This window comes from Nilaparvata lugens, chromosome 14 (assembly GCF_014356525.2).
Source record: "Nilaparvata lugens isolate BPH chromosome 14, ASM1435652v1, whole genome shotgun sequence".
NCBI classification, from domain to species: Eukaryota; Metazoa; Arthropoda; class Insecta; order Hemiptera; family Delphacidae; genus Nilaparvata; species Nilaparvata lugens.
The window spans coordinates 4,479,196-4,496,672 of NC_052517.1; the positions used below are offsets into that span (position 1 = coordinate 4,479,196).

Consider the following 17,477-nt stretch of genomic DNA (forward strand, 5'->3'; position numbering starts at 1 on the left):
CTTTTCTAAAAGGCCATCTCTGATTGGCCTCATGAAATTGATCACGGTTGAAATTTAACCGGCTGTTGTGCAACCAGGCCTTTTTCTGTTTTTGAAACGACAAAAAATTTGAAATGAAAAAAGTTAGTATTGTAGTTTGTAGGCCACAATATTCTCCAAATTCTGCAATAGTGAAATTTTTATCAGTGAAGTGGTCGATTCAGAAATTCGAATCCTGCGTTTCTTGTTTTGCTTTGATGCTTTTTCTCTCTGTTTCTCCTTCTCCTTCACCTCCTCCGTCACCTCCTCTTCCTCCCACACCTCACCCACTCTTCCATCACTCACCTCGAACTACTTCCTCTCCTCTTCAAGCTCCACCTTCTCGCATCTGATTGGTCGAGACACTTTGACACGATTAGTTTCAAATTTTGTTACCAGATGGCAGCACGTACTGTGTCGTGTAGAATCGTCTCATTCATGTTCAATCAATTCAAATTCTCTTTCTACTTCTTTTTCTTGTTTTACTTCTACTTCCTCCTCAACCTCTTCTTATTCTTATTTTATTTCTTCCTACTTTTGCATTTTTAGTAGCTTGAACTACTCATATTTATTTGATATCACAATTTCATAATAAACAGCATGAGAGATCTAACAAATCTGAATTTTAATTTTCTTTTTTATCCTCTTCTCTCCATTTCCTATTCCTCTTTGACCTTTTACAATAGTTTTTCGATATAGAGCTTACATTTTTGCAATATTCATTCCCCCATTCTCACTCCTTATAGACTATTACTTCTCTTCCTACTACACACCTACTTCTCCTTCTCCTTCATCCACCTCATTCTCCTCTTCTTCTTCCACTCCTCCTCCTCCTCGTCCTCTTTCAACTTCACATCCTCCTCAATGCCTTTCTACTATTACTCCTCCACCTTTTGACCTTTTTTATCAACTATTCAATATAGAACTTTTATTTGTAATATTTATCTCCTATTATCACCAACCTTATTCTTATATACCATTATAAGACTCTACAACTTTGAAAGCACATAAATATTAATTGAAATTACAAAGAGAATTGAGAAAGGTGTCATTTTGTTACAAAACACTTCAAGTTTAAAGGTGCGTACAGACTTTCGCTCTGCTCCGCAACCGAACGTCAGTCCAGCAGAGCGATTGATGATCGACCGGGGTCCAAGAGTGGTTCGACCAGGGAACGCGAGAAGATCTAACATCTTCCGTAACGTTCATGATGGGTGCGTGGGAGGAGCGACTGTAGTTCGATGGTGGTACTAGGGCGGTACGAGGGCGGTACGAGGGATGAGCGTGCTCGGTGCGGGTCGGAAGCGCGAATATGTGTACGCAGCTTAAGGTGTGGGTATTATTTTAGTTGGATGTGACTACCGTCACAGAAATCGATTATCGGTGGGATGTATGTTGCATTACCAACGGCAGTCATATCCAACCAAAATAATACCCATACCTTAAACTTGAAGTGTTTTATAACAAATATACACCTTTCACGATTCTTTCAGTAATTTCAATAAAAATATTAATGTCCTTTCAAAGTTGTAAAGCCCTTTCTTCTCATCATAGAATTTCTTCTCTTCAATTTCTCCTCCCCCACCACCTTGAACTCCTCCTCCTCGTTCTCCTTCTCCTACATCACCACCACCTCAACACCATCTTTCCTTACCTTAATGCCTCCGAATAATCCTCACCCTCCTCCTACTGTCCGGTGACTCATCCCCACCACCTCCTCCTATTACTCCTCCGACTCCTCCACCCATCACATCCCCCTGATAATCCACCGACAACCTCCTCAGGCCCGCCTGTCTGACCAGCGGCGAGGGAGGTGACCAAGTCTGCTGTCTCTGCTGGAGAGGCCGAGCCTGGGTCGAACTGTGACCTTGTGACAAGTGACCCTGATGTAAGGAATGACCTTGAATCGAGCTGTGACCTTGACCCAGTGAGAGATGACCTTGAGCGTCAGGGACAGCTGGGAACGAACAGCGACGCTGTAGCAGAGATGGTGGGGATGAACGAGGAGTAGAGCTGCTGCTACCTGGTGGTAATAAAATGAATTACATCTCTGATACAATATGTTTGTGTAGTTGAGAAGTTGATATTGTGGTAATTATTCATATTGAATGAATAGAATAGAATAGAATAGAAATGAACTTTATTCAACAAAACGATTCGAACAGTTCTCAATGTAGAAAACAAAGAAACAAATTGGAATAATAATAAACAGTAAATCAGAAGTAAACAGTTCATTAGGCATGGCATTTTGCCGTCAGCCGAAGTTGAGCCGAACTTGATAATTATAATACTCAACTCTTGAGACAAAGAAAAAGCTTTCATAAATTATATGATACAATCCATTTATCACAGAGAGAATGACCAACGGTTAGAGGATAAAAATTAAAGCATTAATAATTGAACTCTTCTATTATTTGCTTTCTATACCTCAGAGCCGCCCTCACATACCCCACCAAAAGTTTCCAATTCTTTCCATCCAAGTATTCTATGACCTCTCTTCTTTCCAGTCTCCACTTATTGAACCATGTCTTTCTTATCTCTCCTAGAATTTTACATCTACCTAAAAAATGAAACATGTCCTCGTTTTCCTGACTATTGCACATTGAACATCTGTGTGTTTCTTCCTGTCTTTCCGGTCTGTAATTCAGCGGGAATAGAGCTCCTCTAGCTTTGAAAATAATACTTATAAAATTCCGCTTATTCCTATCATTTATATATTCTCTTATAAGACTTTCCTCCTTATTCAACAGAGCATATATGGAATGAAATTGCGCAGCATTAGCCCTATCCAACCACTTACCCCGAACCGTTTGTCTAATTTTAGTGACCAATAGCTGACCCATTCTGCTCCACTCACGCTTTTCCTGCAGATTATCTGGCCAGTCTATATTATTATCTCTACAAAGTCTCAGCCATTCTCCATACCAACCACATTTCTTCTTGATGAATATTTCACTGAGGATTCGCGGAAATCTATGCTCAGGCAGCGCAAGCGTTTTTAATATATAGTTGAAGTGTAGGACAAAAGTATTCACCCACATTGTATCCACTCCAGCTTCAAGGTAAATGACGTAGTTCGGCGTATTTCTTGGTAGGGATAGCAATCTCTTGATAAAAAACTTTTGAAAATTTTCCAACTCTTCCGATTGCACGTAACCCCACACCTCAGCCGCGTAAGTCACCACTGCTCTGCTTGTAGCATTATAAGCATGCCACTTGCTAGAGATTGGTACCTCGTCATTTAAGATAAGCCTACGCCATACACTATTTATACCAAATTTTGCTGTTGTTACTTTATTTTTAAAATGTGGACGCATCGATAGAGCAGGTGTGAAAGTAACTCCCAGATATTTATATTCCTTCACCACCTCCAGTCTTTCCTCTCCATAATACCACCTCTCATCTCTCCTCAGTCTTCCTCCTCTCCTAAACACCATTATTTTTGATTTGGTCATATTCAATTCTAGATTCCATCGCATACAATATCTTCTCAAATTATTGATCATTCTCTGTAACATTACTGGGTTATCTGAAAAAATTACTATATCGTCTGCGTATAGAAGAGCGTTTATTTTGAAACCATCTATAGATAGGCCTCCACCGATACTCTCACATATGTCATGCACGAAAATCAGAAACAACAAAGGTGAGGCCAAGCAGCCCTGTTTTAATCCGTTCTCAATGTTGAAACTTTCTGTTTTTCCTCCTTTACACCATACTGCAGCATTTGTATTGTTGTAGAGACTTTTTATCAACTGTATGCATTTATTTGAGAGTCCCAAATTATGAAGCTTGTAGAATAGGGCTTCTCTATTCACACAATCAAATGCGGATTTGAAGTCAATGAAGAAACAATAGGTTTTTCTTTTCTCAATGTTCAACTTATAACTTATTATACTGTAAAGAGTAAACACGTTATCTACTGTTGAATATCCTCTTCGAAATCCCGCCTGATTCTCCTCCAATACGCCTCGGCTTTCTATCCATTCCTCTATTCTTTTCAGTAATATTCCTACAAATATTTTAGCAGCTGAGTTAACGAAACTTATAGCGCGGAAGTTAGAAACAACTGAATTATCGCCTTTTTTATGCAGAGGGAATATGATCGAACTAGTGAAAGCCGCAGGCACGGTCTCACTCGAAAAAATATTATTGAAAAACTGCAATAGTAGCTCTCTATATTCAAGTGGTGACTTTTTATAAAATTCTCCTGGTATCCTGTCATCTCCTGGGGCTTTATTATCACGTAGTTTGTTCAAAACTGAATGTACCTCGTCCATCTCAATAGCTCTATCCAGATGACAATCCTCTACTAGTGGTGCTGCATAATCAGTTGTGTCTCTTCTTGCTAGCGAGTACAGTTGTTGAAAGTGTCTCACCCAATTTTCAGACGTGATACATGACACATTCAATGGCTGTACACCTCTAAAATTCTTTATCAGTTCCCAAAACTTTTTCGAGTCTCTTATTGATCTTAATTTGAGCTCTATTTCTCTCAAGAATAATTTTCTCTTTTCCTTACATAGTTCTTTGTATTCCTTGGTCGCGCTCAAATAATTGTGTCTTACTACTTCAGAGCTGGTTTTTCTAAACAATCTTAAAAGGGAAAACATTTTTAATCTACATTTTTCACAATCTCTATCAAACCAGCTTTGCTTCCTAAACATATTCTTATTGTGATTAGGTATCAATTTATCGCTTGCCGAATTGATGATAAGCTCATTCAGTACAGCCATAGCGTTATCTAAATTCTGAGGTAGGCCTATATGACTTAATCGACTAGCTCTTTCTGATAATTTTGAAGCAAACTGATAATCGTCTAATCGTTTCCATTTCAATTTCGGCAGCATGGGGTTTACAGAATCGCGTTCAATCTCTGTTCGTTTCAACTTTACGCAAATGGGCATATGATCTGAGAAACATTCATTGATTACGCAAAAATTTTCAACAATATCTAGACACTCTAATGAAACACAGCACAAATCAATTACTGTTGTACCTCTGCTACTGATATAAGTGAATTCTCCATGCGCGTCACCCTCAATCCTGCCATTCATAATAGCTAAGTTGAACTCATCGCATAATTCTATTATCTTCTCCCCTTTACGATTACTTGTCATGTCCTTGGTAACTCTAGTACAATTTATTCTAGTATCTTCGTAAATAACATGTTGTGGGATCACTTGCAAATCACCCACCCTACCGTTTAGATCTCCCATTATAATTAAATTACTAGTATCATCCCATTCAGATAAAAAATCCCATAGACAATTATATTCCCTATTCCATTCATTCTCGGACCCTCCACTGAGATAAATCGGTAGTATGTAAGTTTTTCTATCATTTCTTATGATCTCTAAAATTAATGTATCATTTATATTTTTCATATTAATATTATCACAGGTCTCTTTATAGCATAAAAGTCGCCCCTTTTTTGCTCTGCCCATTCGAGACTCCTTAATTGCATAATCCCAAAATACCTTATATCCCTTTAGATATCCCATAAACTCTTCCTGCTTTTCCTCTTCAATAAATGTTTCCAATAAAATAAAACAATCGAATTTTCTTAGAAAGTTGAACAAATCATTATAAGGCTTACCTCGCAAACCAGCCACATTATACACAACTATCCCTAGCTCACAAGTATTGTCCATTTTCCGGCTGACGGTTTCACTTCATTTATTGATTGGTTGCTGGTCTCTCGGTGGTCCCTGGGTGGTCTCGTTCACGGTGCTCAAAATCAGCGCAGCTCGGTCCCCGACGATCTCTTCCAGCTTGGCTCTGCCATCCTCGCCTCCGCATTCAAGACCGCAATCCTCGTCCCACTTGAATGTTAGTTGTCTCACGATTAATCGGTCATGTACGAGGTATGCATTCTCGTCTGGGAATAATTTGAGTATTTCTCTTCTTAGTCTGAGTAGCTTGGCTCTAGAATTTCTGGTCTCAATCGAATAGTCTTTGTGAACAAAGTAATTAGTATGCTTTAACTTTTTTGCATTATCCAAAATGTAATTGATATCACTGTCCATTGGAAAATGTGCGATAATTGGCCCACCTTTTTTGAATTTTCCCAGAGGATGAGCCCTATTCACGCAAAGGTCTGTACGTGAACCCAAGTACTCGACACAGAAATTTTTAATAATGCTTGTCCAATTAGCAGCTTCATCACACTGTAGTCCCCGGAACACCAAATTATTTCTCCTACTGCGATCCTCCAGTCCGACGACACGTTTTTGAAGATCTTTATTTTGACGTTTCAACGTTTTTATATCCTGTTTTACTACCTTATTGTCCTCTATAATCGATCCCATAGTTGAATTGAGGGAAGAAATATCACTTTTTGTCGCCACGTCTGAAAGCTTTTTGTCCATAGCTTCTAATTTTTTTTCGAACACCTCGAAATACTTTTTAAATTCTCCCAACTCCATGTCACTTTTTACTATTAATTGTTTTTTAGCACTTTGCAGGACTGCTTCTGGTGAACTCTTTGACCGATTACGTTTTGCAGAACCGGAAGGTGAACAATAACTTTTTATGTCCGTCTGCATTCGTTCATGATGGGTGCGTGGGAGGAGCGACTGTAGTTCGATGGTGGTACTAGGGCGGTACGAGGGCGGTACGAGGGATGAGCGTGCTCGGTGCGGGTCGGAAGCGCGAATATGTGTACGCAGCTTAAGGTGTGGGTATTATTTTAGTTGGATGTGACTACCGTCACAGAAATCGATTATCGGTGGGATGTATGTTGCATTACCAACGGCAGTCATATCCAACCAAAATAATACCCATACCTTAAACTTGAAGTGTTTTATAACAAATATACACCTTTCACGATTCTTTCAGTAATTTCAATAAAAATATTAATGTCCTTTCAAAGTTGTAAAGCCCTTTCTTCTCATCATAGAATTTCTTCTCTTCAATTTCTCCTCCCCCACCACCTTGAACTCCTCCTCCTCGTTCTCCTTCTCCTACATCACCACCACCTCAACACCATCTTTCCTTACCTTAATGCCTCCGAATAATCCTCACCCTCCTCCTACTGTCCGGTGACTCATCCCCACCACCTCCTCCTATTACTCCTCCGACTCCTCCACCCATCACATCCCCCTGATAATCCACCGACAACCTCCTCAGTCCCGCCTGTCTGACCAGCGGCGAGGGAGGTGACCAAGTCTGCTGTCTCTGCTGGAGAGGCCGAGCCTGGGTCGAACTGTGACCTTGGGACAAGTGACCCTGATGTGAGGAATGACCTTGACCCAGTGAGAGATGACCTTGGGAGTCAGGGACAGCTGGGAACGAACAGCGACGCTGTAGCAGAGATGGTGGGGATGAACGAGAAGTAGAGCTGCTGCTACCTGGTGGTAATAAACTGAATTACATCTCTGATACAATATGTTTGTGTAGTTGAGAAGTTGATATTGTGGTAATTATTCATATTGAATGAAAAAGACTAAGAAATTGTCAAATAACCACTGATTTATTGATAATTAGAAATACCGGTTTCGGTTATTACACCATTGTCAATCTCTGATAAACCTGATAATTTATCTCTGATAATTTGTTTATCAGAGATTGACAATGGTGTAATAACCGAAACCGGTCTTTCTAATTATCAATAAATCAGTGGTTTTTTGACAATTTCTTAGTCTTTTTCATTCAATCTGATACAATAAGTTGCTGTACATTCTTTGTATCAAGATAGATTATAGAAATGATAGGACTTTAGGGCTGCTGAGTCCAAGGTCTATAAATACAGGTCATGACACTCGTGTTCCTTATGGAGCGGCCATTTTGTGGGGTCTTTATGGCGGTACATTTGAAATTCCAATCTGCTCATAGCAAAATAATGCATTATGCTTTTCAAAAACAATATTCTGGTTCAGATAATATGTAAATTCAGGTTTTCGATTTTTAATAATGGAAATTCAATAATAGATGGTTCAATAATTCATTTTTTTATTATTAAAAATTGTTCGTCCGACAGTGGACAAGATACAGGACGGTGATACGCGAGCACGTGATACGGAACGGTGATAAAGATACGTGATACGCGAACTGTGATACAGAGTCCTGGTATAAGATACAGACGAGATACAAGATACAAGATGGTGATACGGAAACGCGAGCACGTGATACGGACGGTGGTAAAGATACGTGATACGCGAACTGTGATACAGAGTCCTGATATGAGATACAAGATAGAAGACGGTGATACGGATACGCGAGCACGTGATACGGACAGTGGTAAAGATACGTGATACGCAAACTGTGATACAGAGCCCTGGTATAAGATACAGACGAGATACAAGATACACGACGGTGATACGGAAACGCGAGCACATGATACAAAACGGTGGTAAAGATACATGATACGCGAACTGCGATACAGAGTCCTGGTATAAGATACAGACGAGATACAAGATACAAGATGGTGATACGGAAACGCGAGCACGTGATACGGACGGTGGTAAAGATACGTGATACGCAAACTGTGATACAGAGCCCTGGTATAAGATACAGACGAGATACAAGATACAGGACGGTGATACGGAAACTCGAGCACGTGATACAGACAGTGGTAAAGATACGTGATACGCAAACTGTGATACAGAGCCCTGGTATAAGATACAAGAAACTGATACAGTACGGTGATACGGATATGCGAGCACGTGATACGGAGGTGGTAAAGATACGTGATACGCAAACTGTGATACAGAGCCCTGGTATAAGATACAGACGAGATACTAGATACAGGACGGTGATACGAAAACTCGAGCACGTGATACGGACGGTGGTAAAGATACGTGATACGCAAACTGTGATACAGAGCCCTGGTATAAGATACAGACGAGATACAAGATACAGGACGGTGATACGGAAACTCGAGCACGTGATACAGACAGTGGTAAAGATATGGGATACGCGAACTGAGATACAGAGTCCTGATATAAGATACAGACAAGATACAAGATACAGGACGGTGATATGGAAACGCGAGCACGTGATACGGAACAGTGGTAAAGATATGGGATACGCGAACTGTAGTATAGTGAGGTCCACGTTATAATGGCAGTGTTTGTTTAGCAATGGTATTGCTATCCTTGTCTATCATTCAACAAAGTGGATAGCACTATCTCTTTCACGCCTTGCTCTGTTGCCAGATCGTCTTTTAACAATGTAAAATTAATAATTATTCAACACAATATATCATTTTAATTGTGAGAATTATCGAAAATATAATTTCTTGCTTAAAAAAATATAATTGATTATTTCAAACGAGAATGAACAGTTAATATTACATCAATAAACCTGTATCAGCTACCGTTTATAGAAGGCATTGACGAGGCAGAGAAATGCAACGTTGTTGTCCTATCTTTCTCCACTGCCATTACAACGTGGACCTCACTATACAGCTTATTATCTGTTGTTTTAGTGAGTCAATTGTTTCATCTATTTAGTTTAGAGTACAATAAATAGCAATTATAACTGCAAGTGTTGTCAGCTCATTCTACAGTTAAAGAACCCACAAAAACTAGGTTCTGTAGAGTGAAAACCCATACTGTAACAATATTTTCGCCACACTTGGATGTAATGAACTGGTTTAAGGGCGTCATATGGAGGCCGAAAGTGATTGTTTTCCGACCAGGCCGGTAAAACTTTACGGCCCTAGGGCTGTAAAATGACCTTGATAACAGCTGATCGTGTCCGATCTCACAAAAATCATAGAGAGATAATCTCATAACATAACGACTGTAAGATATATATAGATTACTATATAGATTACTATATAATTATGTATCATGAATCGCGGTATTATGTCTATAATATATTTTATAAATTACTGTTTCATAATTATTTATTTATTATCGTGTTTTTGATATTAAACAATAGAATACGATGATATCTCCATAGCCTCAACAATATAATGTTGGCTGCATTGTCCATTGTCAGAAAGGTACGTATCGCAAGTATTTAAAAGTGAAGAATCGAATTTGAAATCAAAGTACAATAATTGTATCAATATTTAAAAGTGAGGTAGAGTAATAATTGTTTTTTCTTTATTATCGAATTCCACTTCTTAATGCAATACAATCAACAATATTAATAAGAAAATACAGCAGAGATCTGAAGTTTAAGGATAAGAAAATACAGCAGAGATCTGAAGTTTAAGGTAAGCCTACTGGTGAAACTCAGCCTTGACTGAAAAATTCCTAGTAATTTTTCCGTAATTCATTATTAAAACTTTTAGATAATTTTTCTTCAATATTAAACCATAAATTATAGAGGAAACATTAGGCCCACTCAAGATTGAATCTTCGAATGTTTTCTCTATGATTTAACTATTTTCAGAGCAATATTTTGTTGAAAATGCCGGCAAACTGGCTTCAAATTTGCTGCTATACACAATATTATAGTAGCCTACATATGTTACCTGACTTAATTCAGAGTGAAAATTTTATTGTGAGACAGATAATAATATTAATTTTAATAATATAAGTCATGAGCCAAAGTCTGTTGTATGCTTTTTAGGAGTGAAGTAAACTTTTTTAGAAGTCTAGTTTACAGTACAGTATTACGTGTATGCTAAGTGTTATCAGTCAGGCCCCTATGTTCAACAATACACAATGGCCAAGAGTGTAAAGGCGTAATACATCAGAACTCAAAGTTCAGTGAGTAACAAACATGATATGATCTAGGTTCGAATCTCGGTCAATGACTTTTTTTTTGTTGATGAATTTCGACTTTTATTAGCTATTTTTTATATTAGTTACCGTAATTTAAATTTCAATCAATTTTTTAGATATATTTTGAGACAAAACTGTGAAATATGCAATTATATTAATTTTTTCATCACATTATTTCAAAATAGTAATGAAAATTCTATTCATCCATCTATCCATGAGATATTGCACCGGGCGCAAAGCGCAAGCTATAAAAATTCAAACAATTATTCGAAATATTAATAGTATAAAAATATGGTCACTATTGTAAATTATTAATTAGTAATATTGAAATTAATTGACAGTAAAAGTTGTCATAACCAAGATTCAAACTATCAAAATAGGCTGTTTGAATTTTATTTTTTTTCAATTTCTTATATATTGGGAAGTTTTCTTTTTTGGTGTGGCGAAAAATAGTGTTCGCAACATGGGCAAAAATGTTTTTCCGGCTCGAGATCGCGGTTTTCAAGTTCAAGACGAAGTCGAGAACTTGAAGCGTTTGAGAGCCGGAAAACATACATTTTCGACCCTAGGTGCGAAATATACTATTCTGGCTCTCAATCTTTTCTTGAAAACCAATTTCGAGCCAGAAAAATCTCATTTTCTGCTCTAGGTGCGAAATATACTATTATTTCTTTTTCTATGGATACCAACCTGAATGTTTTAGAATATTCTCAATCTGATGCTCCTTTCTGGCATGTCGGCTCACTGTCAAATCCACTAGAGACATCCTTCTACCAACTGAACAACCGGCTGCTATTTCACTGCCATCATCTGGTCCATCTTCTGACACCTGACAACAAAATTCGACAAATAATGTTGTGCAAAATATCTATAGTGAAATGGTTGTGTATCAAGTTGAGGTGATACTGTATCATATTGTGTTGATACTATATCATATTGTCGACCACTAATCATGCCGTCAGCACCTGATCAACATTGGTGTTGCTATCCTTGTCTATCATTCCACAAAGCAGATAGCTCTATCCTGTTCTGTATCAAACTATGGTGCTGTGTATCAAATTGAGGTGATACTGTATCATATTGTGTTGATAATGTATCATATTGTCGACCACTAATCATGCCGTCAGCACCTGATCAACATTGGTGTTGCTATCCTTGTCTATCATTCCACAAAGCAGATAGCTCTATCCTGTTCTGTATCAAATTATGGTGTTATGTATCAAGTTGAGGTGATACTGTATCATATTGTGTTGATACTATATCATATTGTCGACAACTAATTGCATAAGTGAGGTCCACGTTATAAAGTCAGCACCTGATCAACATTGGTGTTGCTATCCTTGTCTATCATTCCACAAAGCAGATAGCTCTATCCTGTTTTGTATCAAATTATGGTGAGGCTTATCAAGTTGAGGTGATACTGTATCATATTGTGGTGATAATATATCATATTGCCGACCAGTATAGTGAGGTCCACGTTATAATGACAGTATTTGATCAACTTTGGTTTTGCTATCCTTGTCTATCATTCGACAAAGCCGGTGGTACTATCCTTTTCTAGGTCCACAACGATGCCAATTATGTTTCTGACAGTGTAGAAATATAATTAATTGATGAAGAGAATCGGCATCGATATTCTTCTATCTTCATCCACTGACATTATAACATGGACCTCACTATAGTTGCAAAAGTTAGGTCCACGTTATAATGGTAGCACCTGATTGACGATAATTTGCTATCCTTGTCTATCATTAGACATAGCCGATTGCCTTAACCTTTTTCAACCGAGGAACTGGCTTCTATCTCACTTCAATCATCGTCATTCAAATGGCATTCAATTTAGTTGTTATTACAAGTTATATCAACAGTTTAAAATAATTAATTGGATTTTATTCATCAAGAAAAATATTTTTCAATGATTGAATAATGAATTCTCATAATTGAGTTTGAATATTTTGATAATTCATTATATTTCTACATTGATAAAAACGATCTGGCAACGTTGAAAAGGATAGTGCTATCTGCTTTGTCGAATGGTAGACAAGGATAACAACACTGATGTTAATCAAATATTCTATTATGACGAGCAACTCACTATAGACTATAAACTGACACACCTATAAGCTCCGCCTCCTTTCTTCCCATTGGTCGACGATTTGGAAGGGGAAATAGTTCTCAATTTCGCTGGTAGTCAGCAGTAGCTACTGGGTCATGTTTGACTATAGTGAGGTCCACGTTATAAAGTCAGCACCTGATTAAGATTGGTGTTGCTATCCTTGTCTGTCATTAGACAAAGCAGATAGCTCTATCCTGTTTTGTATCAAATTATGGTGTTGTGTATCAAGTTGAGATGATACTGTATCATAATGTGTTGATGATACTGTATCATGTTGAGGTTGTTCTTGTTCTATAGTGAGGTCCACATCATAAAGTCAGCACCCGATTAAGATTGGTGTTGCTATCCTTGTCTATCATTCCACAAAGCAGATAGCTCTATCCTGTTCTCTATCAAATTATGGTGTTGTGTATCAAGTTGAGATGATACTGTATCATAATGTGTTGATGATACTGTATCATGTTGAGGTTGTTCTTGTTCTATAGTGAGGTCCACATCATAAAGTCAGCACCCGATTAAGATTGGTGTTGCTATCCTTGTCTATCATTCCACAAAGCAGATAGCTCTATCCTGTTCTCTATCAAATTATGGTGTTGTGTATGAAGTTGAGATGATACTGTATCATAATGTGTTGTTGATACTGTATCATGTTGAGGTTGTTCTTGTTCTATAGTGAGGTCCACGTTATAAAGTCAGCACCTGATTAATATTGGTGTTGCTATCCTTGTCTGTCATTAGACAAGCAGATAGCTCGACAAAGTGCTGAAAATTTTTCAAAAATGAGTTTTGAAATATCTTATATTATTAATATTAAATTCTACAATATAAAAATATTTGATGTAATAAATAAAATGGCAAAATTACTCACCTTTCTCTTCTTCTCTCTGAAAACTTCCAACAGACTTGCTCCAGTAGAAATCACCAGTAAGGAGAAAAGTACCAAATACGCGAGAGAAGTATTTTCTTTGTTCTCTTCTTTATCATCTCCGTCTATTTCTTGTTCCACTTCTTCTTCTTCTTCATCACTGTTGACATCTTCTTTATCTACATTATCCACTTCATTATCATATTTCATATTTTCTATATTTAGGCCATAATTTTTCTCAAGATTTCCTCTTTTGAAATAATTGTTTCTCTCTTTTTCACCATTTTTATCTCCTTCTTCTTGTTCACCATCTTCTTCTTTAGAATCTCCATCAACAATTTCACCATTAACAACATTAGATACCACATCCAATCTTCCCTTTTGATTTCCCGTCAAAGATCTCCTGTTATTGCTTACAGTGTTGCCATTCTTATGACTAGATTTCTTAGCCGCCATCTTCTTACCAGTGTTGCCATGTTTCCTGCCACCACTTTTTCCAGCTTTTTTGGCACTTGTTTTCTTTCCCATGTGACCTCCCACTTTCCTAGCTGTGTTGCCAGATCTCTTGATAGTGTTGCCTGATTTTTTGATACCCTTGATACTGTTGCCCAGACGCCTGACACTGTTGTCAAGTCTCTTCACTGTGTTGCCACTTCTCCTCTTTACAGTGTTGCAACTTTTCTTTTCGTTGCACAACAAATTCTCCACAAACCTCCCAGTTGATTCATCCAACACAATTGCTTTGCATCCAAAAATATTCCACCACAGAAATGGTTCGTCCCCATTTTCAATGATTGATGTAGTAGGGAATCTGGAGGATAATTTTTCAATCGAAATCAGCTGACGACAGCTGTTTTTCAGAACTGCAAACAGGTGCAAAACTGAGATTGAAAGATTGACAGCTGAACATTTCCGGCAGTATTTTTCGAATAAATTCGGGTAGATCAGCTGTTTTGGAGCACTTCTACTGTTAGATTCGGCATTAGAGTCTGTCACTTGCCGTTTCCAGGTCCAATATACATAGAGAAGAAATAGTAGAAGAATTATTATGAAGAATGTTTTTTTCAGACGGTTATCCATGCAATACTGGGAGAATCAGCTGATTAATTATTTCTTAATTATAGTATTTCGTTATTTTAATGGATTTGATGCCATTTTCCTTGAAATAAGATTGGTCAATCTACCAATCAATATTGGTCAAAAAATTAATAATGATTTGATGACGTCATGTTTGTTTTAGTAGCTCCTCTGATGCCCGAGCAAATCTGAAAATGGAGAAAAACATTGTATCTAGTAAATATATTGTGTATCAAAGATAATGTGATAAGTGTATCAAATCATGTGATACGTATATCAAATGGTGTGATACGTGTATCAAAGAGAATGTGATATGCCTATCAAAGAAAATGTGATATGTGTATCAAAGAGAATGTGCTATCACATTCTCTTTGATACATGTATCACATTCTCTTTGATACACGTATCACATTATTTTTGATACACGTGCACATTCTCTTTGATACACGTATTACATTATTTTTGATACACGTGCACATTCTCTTTGATACACGTATCACATTCTTTTTGATACACGTATCACATCATATGATACACATATAACATTATATTTGATACACGTATCACATTCTCTTTGATGTATGTAGCACGGGGCAATGTCAGTATAATGTAATAATAATAGTATTATGTAATACGTGTATCAAAGAGAATGTGATACGTGTATCAAATATAATGTTATATGTGTATCATATGATGTGATACGTGTATCAAAGAGAATGTGATATGCCTATCAAAGAAAATGTGCACGTGTATCAAAGACAATGTGCTATGTGTATCAAAGAGAATGTGATATGTGTATCAGTTAAATGAAAAAGATTGATAAATTGTCAAAAACCACAGATTTATTGATACTTAGGAAGACCGGTTTCGGTTATTACACCATTGTCAATTTCTGATAAACTGAGTTTCAAACCACAATAAATCTTTGGTTGTTTGACAATTTCTTAGTATTTTTCATTTAATATGAATAATTACCACAATATCAACTTCTCAACTACACAAAAAATAAATTGATTCACTTTCATCACAATATTGTGAAATACATGGTATATTTTTGTGATGACCCATATATATTATGTTGAAAATATGTGTCAAAACTATAGACAAACTTTAATATGAATGGCAGTTAATTGATACTTTTTAATGTAGGTTGTACTAAAAATTAATGTCAATATACTTTGAATATATGAGACATAACATCAAACCAATAAGCGAAATAGAACTAGAGCATCATCTAACCTTAAATCTATCCAGTTAGGGAGTGAAAAATCGAAAATATTCACGAAAAACACTAACATGTTTTTAAAATACAAGAAACGTCGCTATAATTATGATTTTTGAAGGAATAAATAGATAGGGAATTTCAATCTGGAAGAAGGTTTGAGGTTAGAATCCAATAAACCTGTTGATACATCTCTATTTATTTACCTGTTTCCCCAGTATTTCAAGTGAGTTTCACTCTATAACACACCACACACAATTTCTACGATTTTTCCAGACTTAAACCTCAAATTTCAGGCCATTTTCGAAAATTTTAAACTCTGATTCACTAGAATAAAATTGACAGACACCATCACAACAGAATGAGTCAACATAGAATGCATTGTTGTGACCAGATCTGGTATTTCAGGCTATAGAGTTGATTTTCGCTTGGCATAGCCAGGGAGCATAGGGTGGAATAGATAGTGTATTATCTCTGGGCAAAGCGGGCGAATTTGGACCTTATTGGCATGATAGTTATCGATCGCTATTTCGCCGGGCGTTCCTTGGAACGGCTGATAATTGAGCCTACTGCGCATGCCTGGTGTCAATTATTTAGCGGTTTGCAACGGTGGAATGTGATACGCGTATCAAATAATGTGATACCTGTATCAAGTGAATGTGATATAGTGAGGTCCACGTTATAATGACAGTGGATAAAGATAGGAGAAAAGCGATGTCAATTCTCTGCATTAATTATTTATTTCTACACTGTCAAAAACATAATTGGCATCGTTGTGTACCTAGAAAAGGATAGTACCACCGGCTTTGTCGAATGATAGACAAGGATAGCAAAACCAAAGTTGATCAAACACTGTCATTATAACGTGGACCTCACTATAGGTGTATGGAATGAGGAGATACGCCTATCAAATGAATGTGATACGTATATCGAAGGAATGTGATATGTGTATCACATATATGTGTAAATGTGATACACGTGTCAAGAATTCTTGATACGTGTATCAAATTAATGTAACACCCGTGCCAAGAATTCTTGATACGTGTATCGAGTTGATGCGATGATACTACTGTAGTACTTGTTTCAAAATACAAACGTGATACATATTATACTCGATTTTACTTTCCTTGCCCTATTACCATAGGTAAGGAAAGTATTGCTTTCCGAAAAAACTAAGGTACCCCAATTTCTAAATTTCTATACGTTTCAAGGTCCCCTGAGTCCAAAAAACTGGTTTTTGGGTATTGGTCTGTATGTGTGTGTATGAGTGTATGTGCGTCTGTGTACACGATATCTCATCTCCCAATTAACGGAATGACTTGAAATTTGGAACTCAAGGTCCTCACACTATAAGGATCCGACACGAACAATTTCAATCAGATGCGATTCAAGATGGCGGCTAAAATGGCGAAAATGTTGTCAAAAACAGGGTTTTTCGCGATTTTCTCGAAAACGGCTCCAACGATTTCGATCAAATTTATACCTAAAATAGTCATG

General features: G+C 37.2%; 1 protein-coding gene across 5 annotated transcripts; it reads right to left on the minus strand.

The window, feature by feature from the left end:
* Nucleotides 1-1,634: 1,634 nt before the first annotated feature.
* LOC111057374 lies at nt 1,635-16,371 on the minus strand. Of its 5 annotated transcripts, none has more exons than XM_039440569.1 (5): nt 16,187-16,371; nt 13,685-14,946; nt 11,391-11,529; nt 7,266-7,370; nt 1,635-1,918 (listed from the first exon to the last, which is right to left on the minus strand). In XM_039440569.1, the coding sequence occupies exons 2-5, from the start codon at nt 14,759-14,761 to the stop codon at nt 1,674-1,676; spliced, it is 1,566 nt and encodes a 521-aa protein (XP_039296503.1). In that variant the 5' UTR covers nt 14,762-14,946; nt 16,187-16,371; the 3' UTR covers nt 1,635-1,673. The 5 variants fall into 5 exon arrangements, with proteins under 5 accessions (XP_039296503.1, XP_039296501.1, XP_039296505.1 ...); XM_039440567.1 differs by having other exon boundaries at nt 1,635-1,936; XM_039440571.1 differs by having other exon boundaries at nt 1,781-1,918; nt 7,266-7,366.
* Nucleotides 16,372-17,477: the final 1,106 nt, after the last annotated feature.

What these genes read in the sequence shown, in the direction of transcription:
- LOC111057374 (XM_039440567.1), bottom strand. Translation starts at nt 14,761, where the DNA reads ATGGATAACCGTCTGAAAAAAACATTCTTCATAATAATTCTTCTACTA. An exon ending in TCAGAGAGAAGAAGAGAAAG is followed by an intron (nt 11,530 to 13,684) that starts GTGAGTAATTTT and finishes TTTTGTTGTCAG; the next exon opens with GTGTCAGAAGATGGACCAGA. An exon ending in TCATCTCTCACTGGGTCAAG is followed by an intron (nt 1,937 to 7,265) that starts GTCATTCCTCAC and finishes CACTGGGTCAAG; the next exon opens with GTCACAGCTCGATTCAAGGT.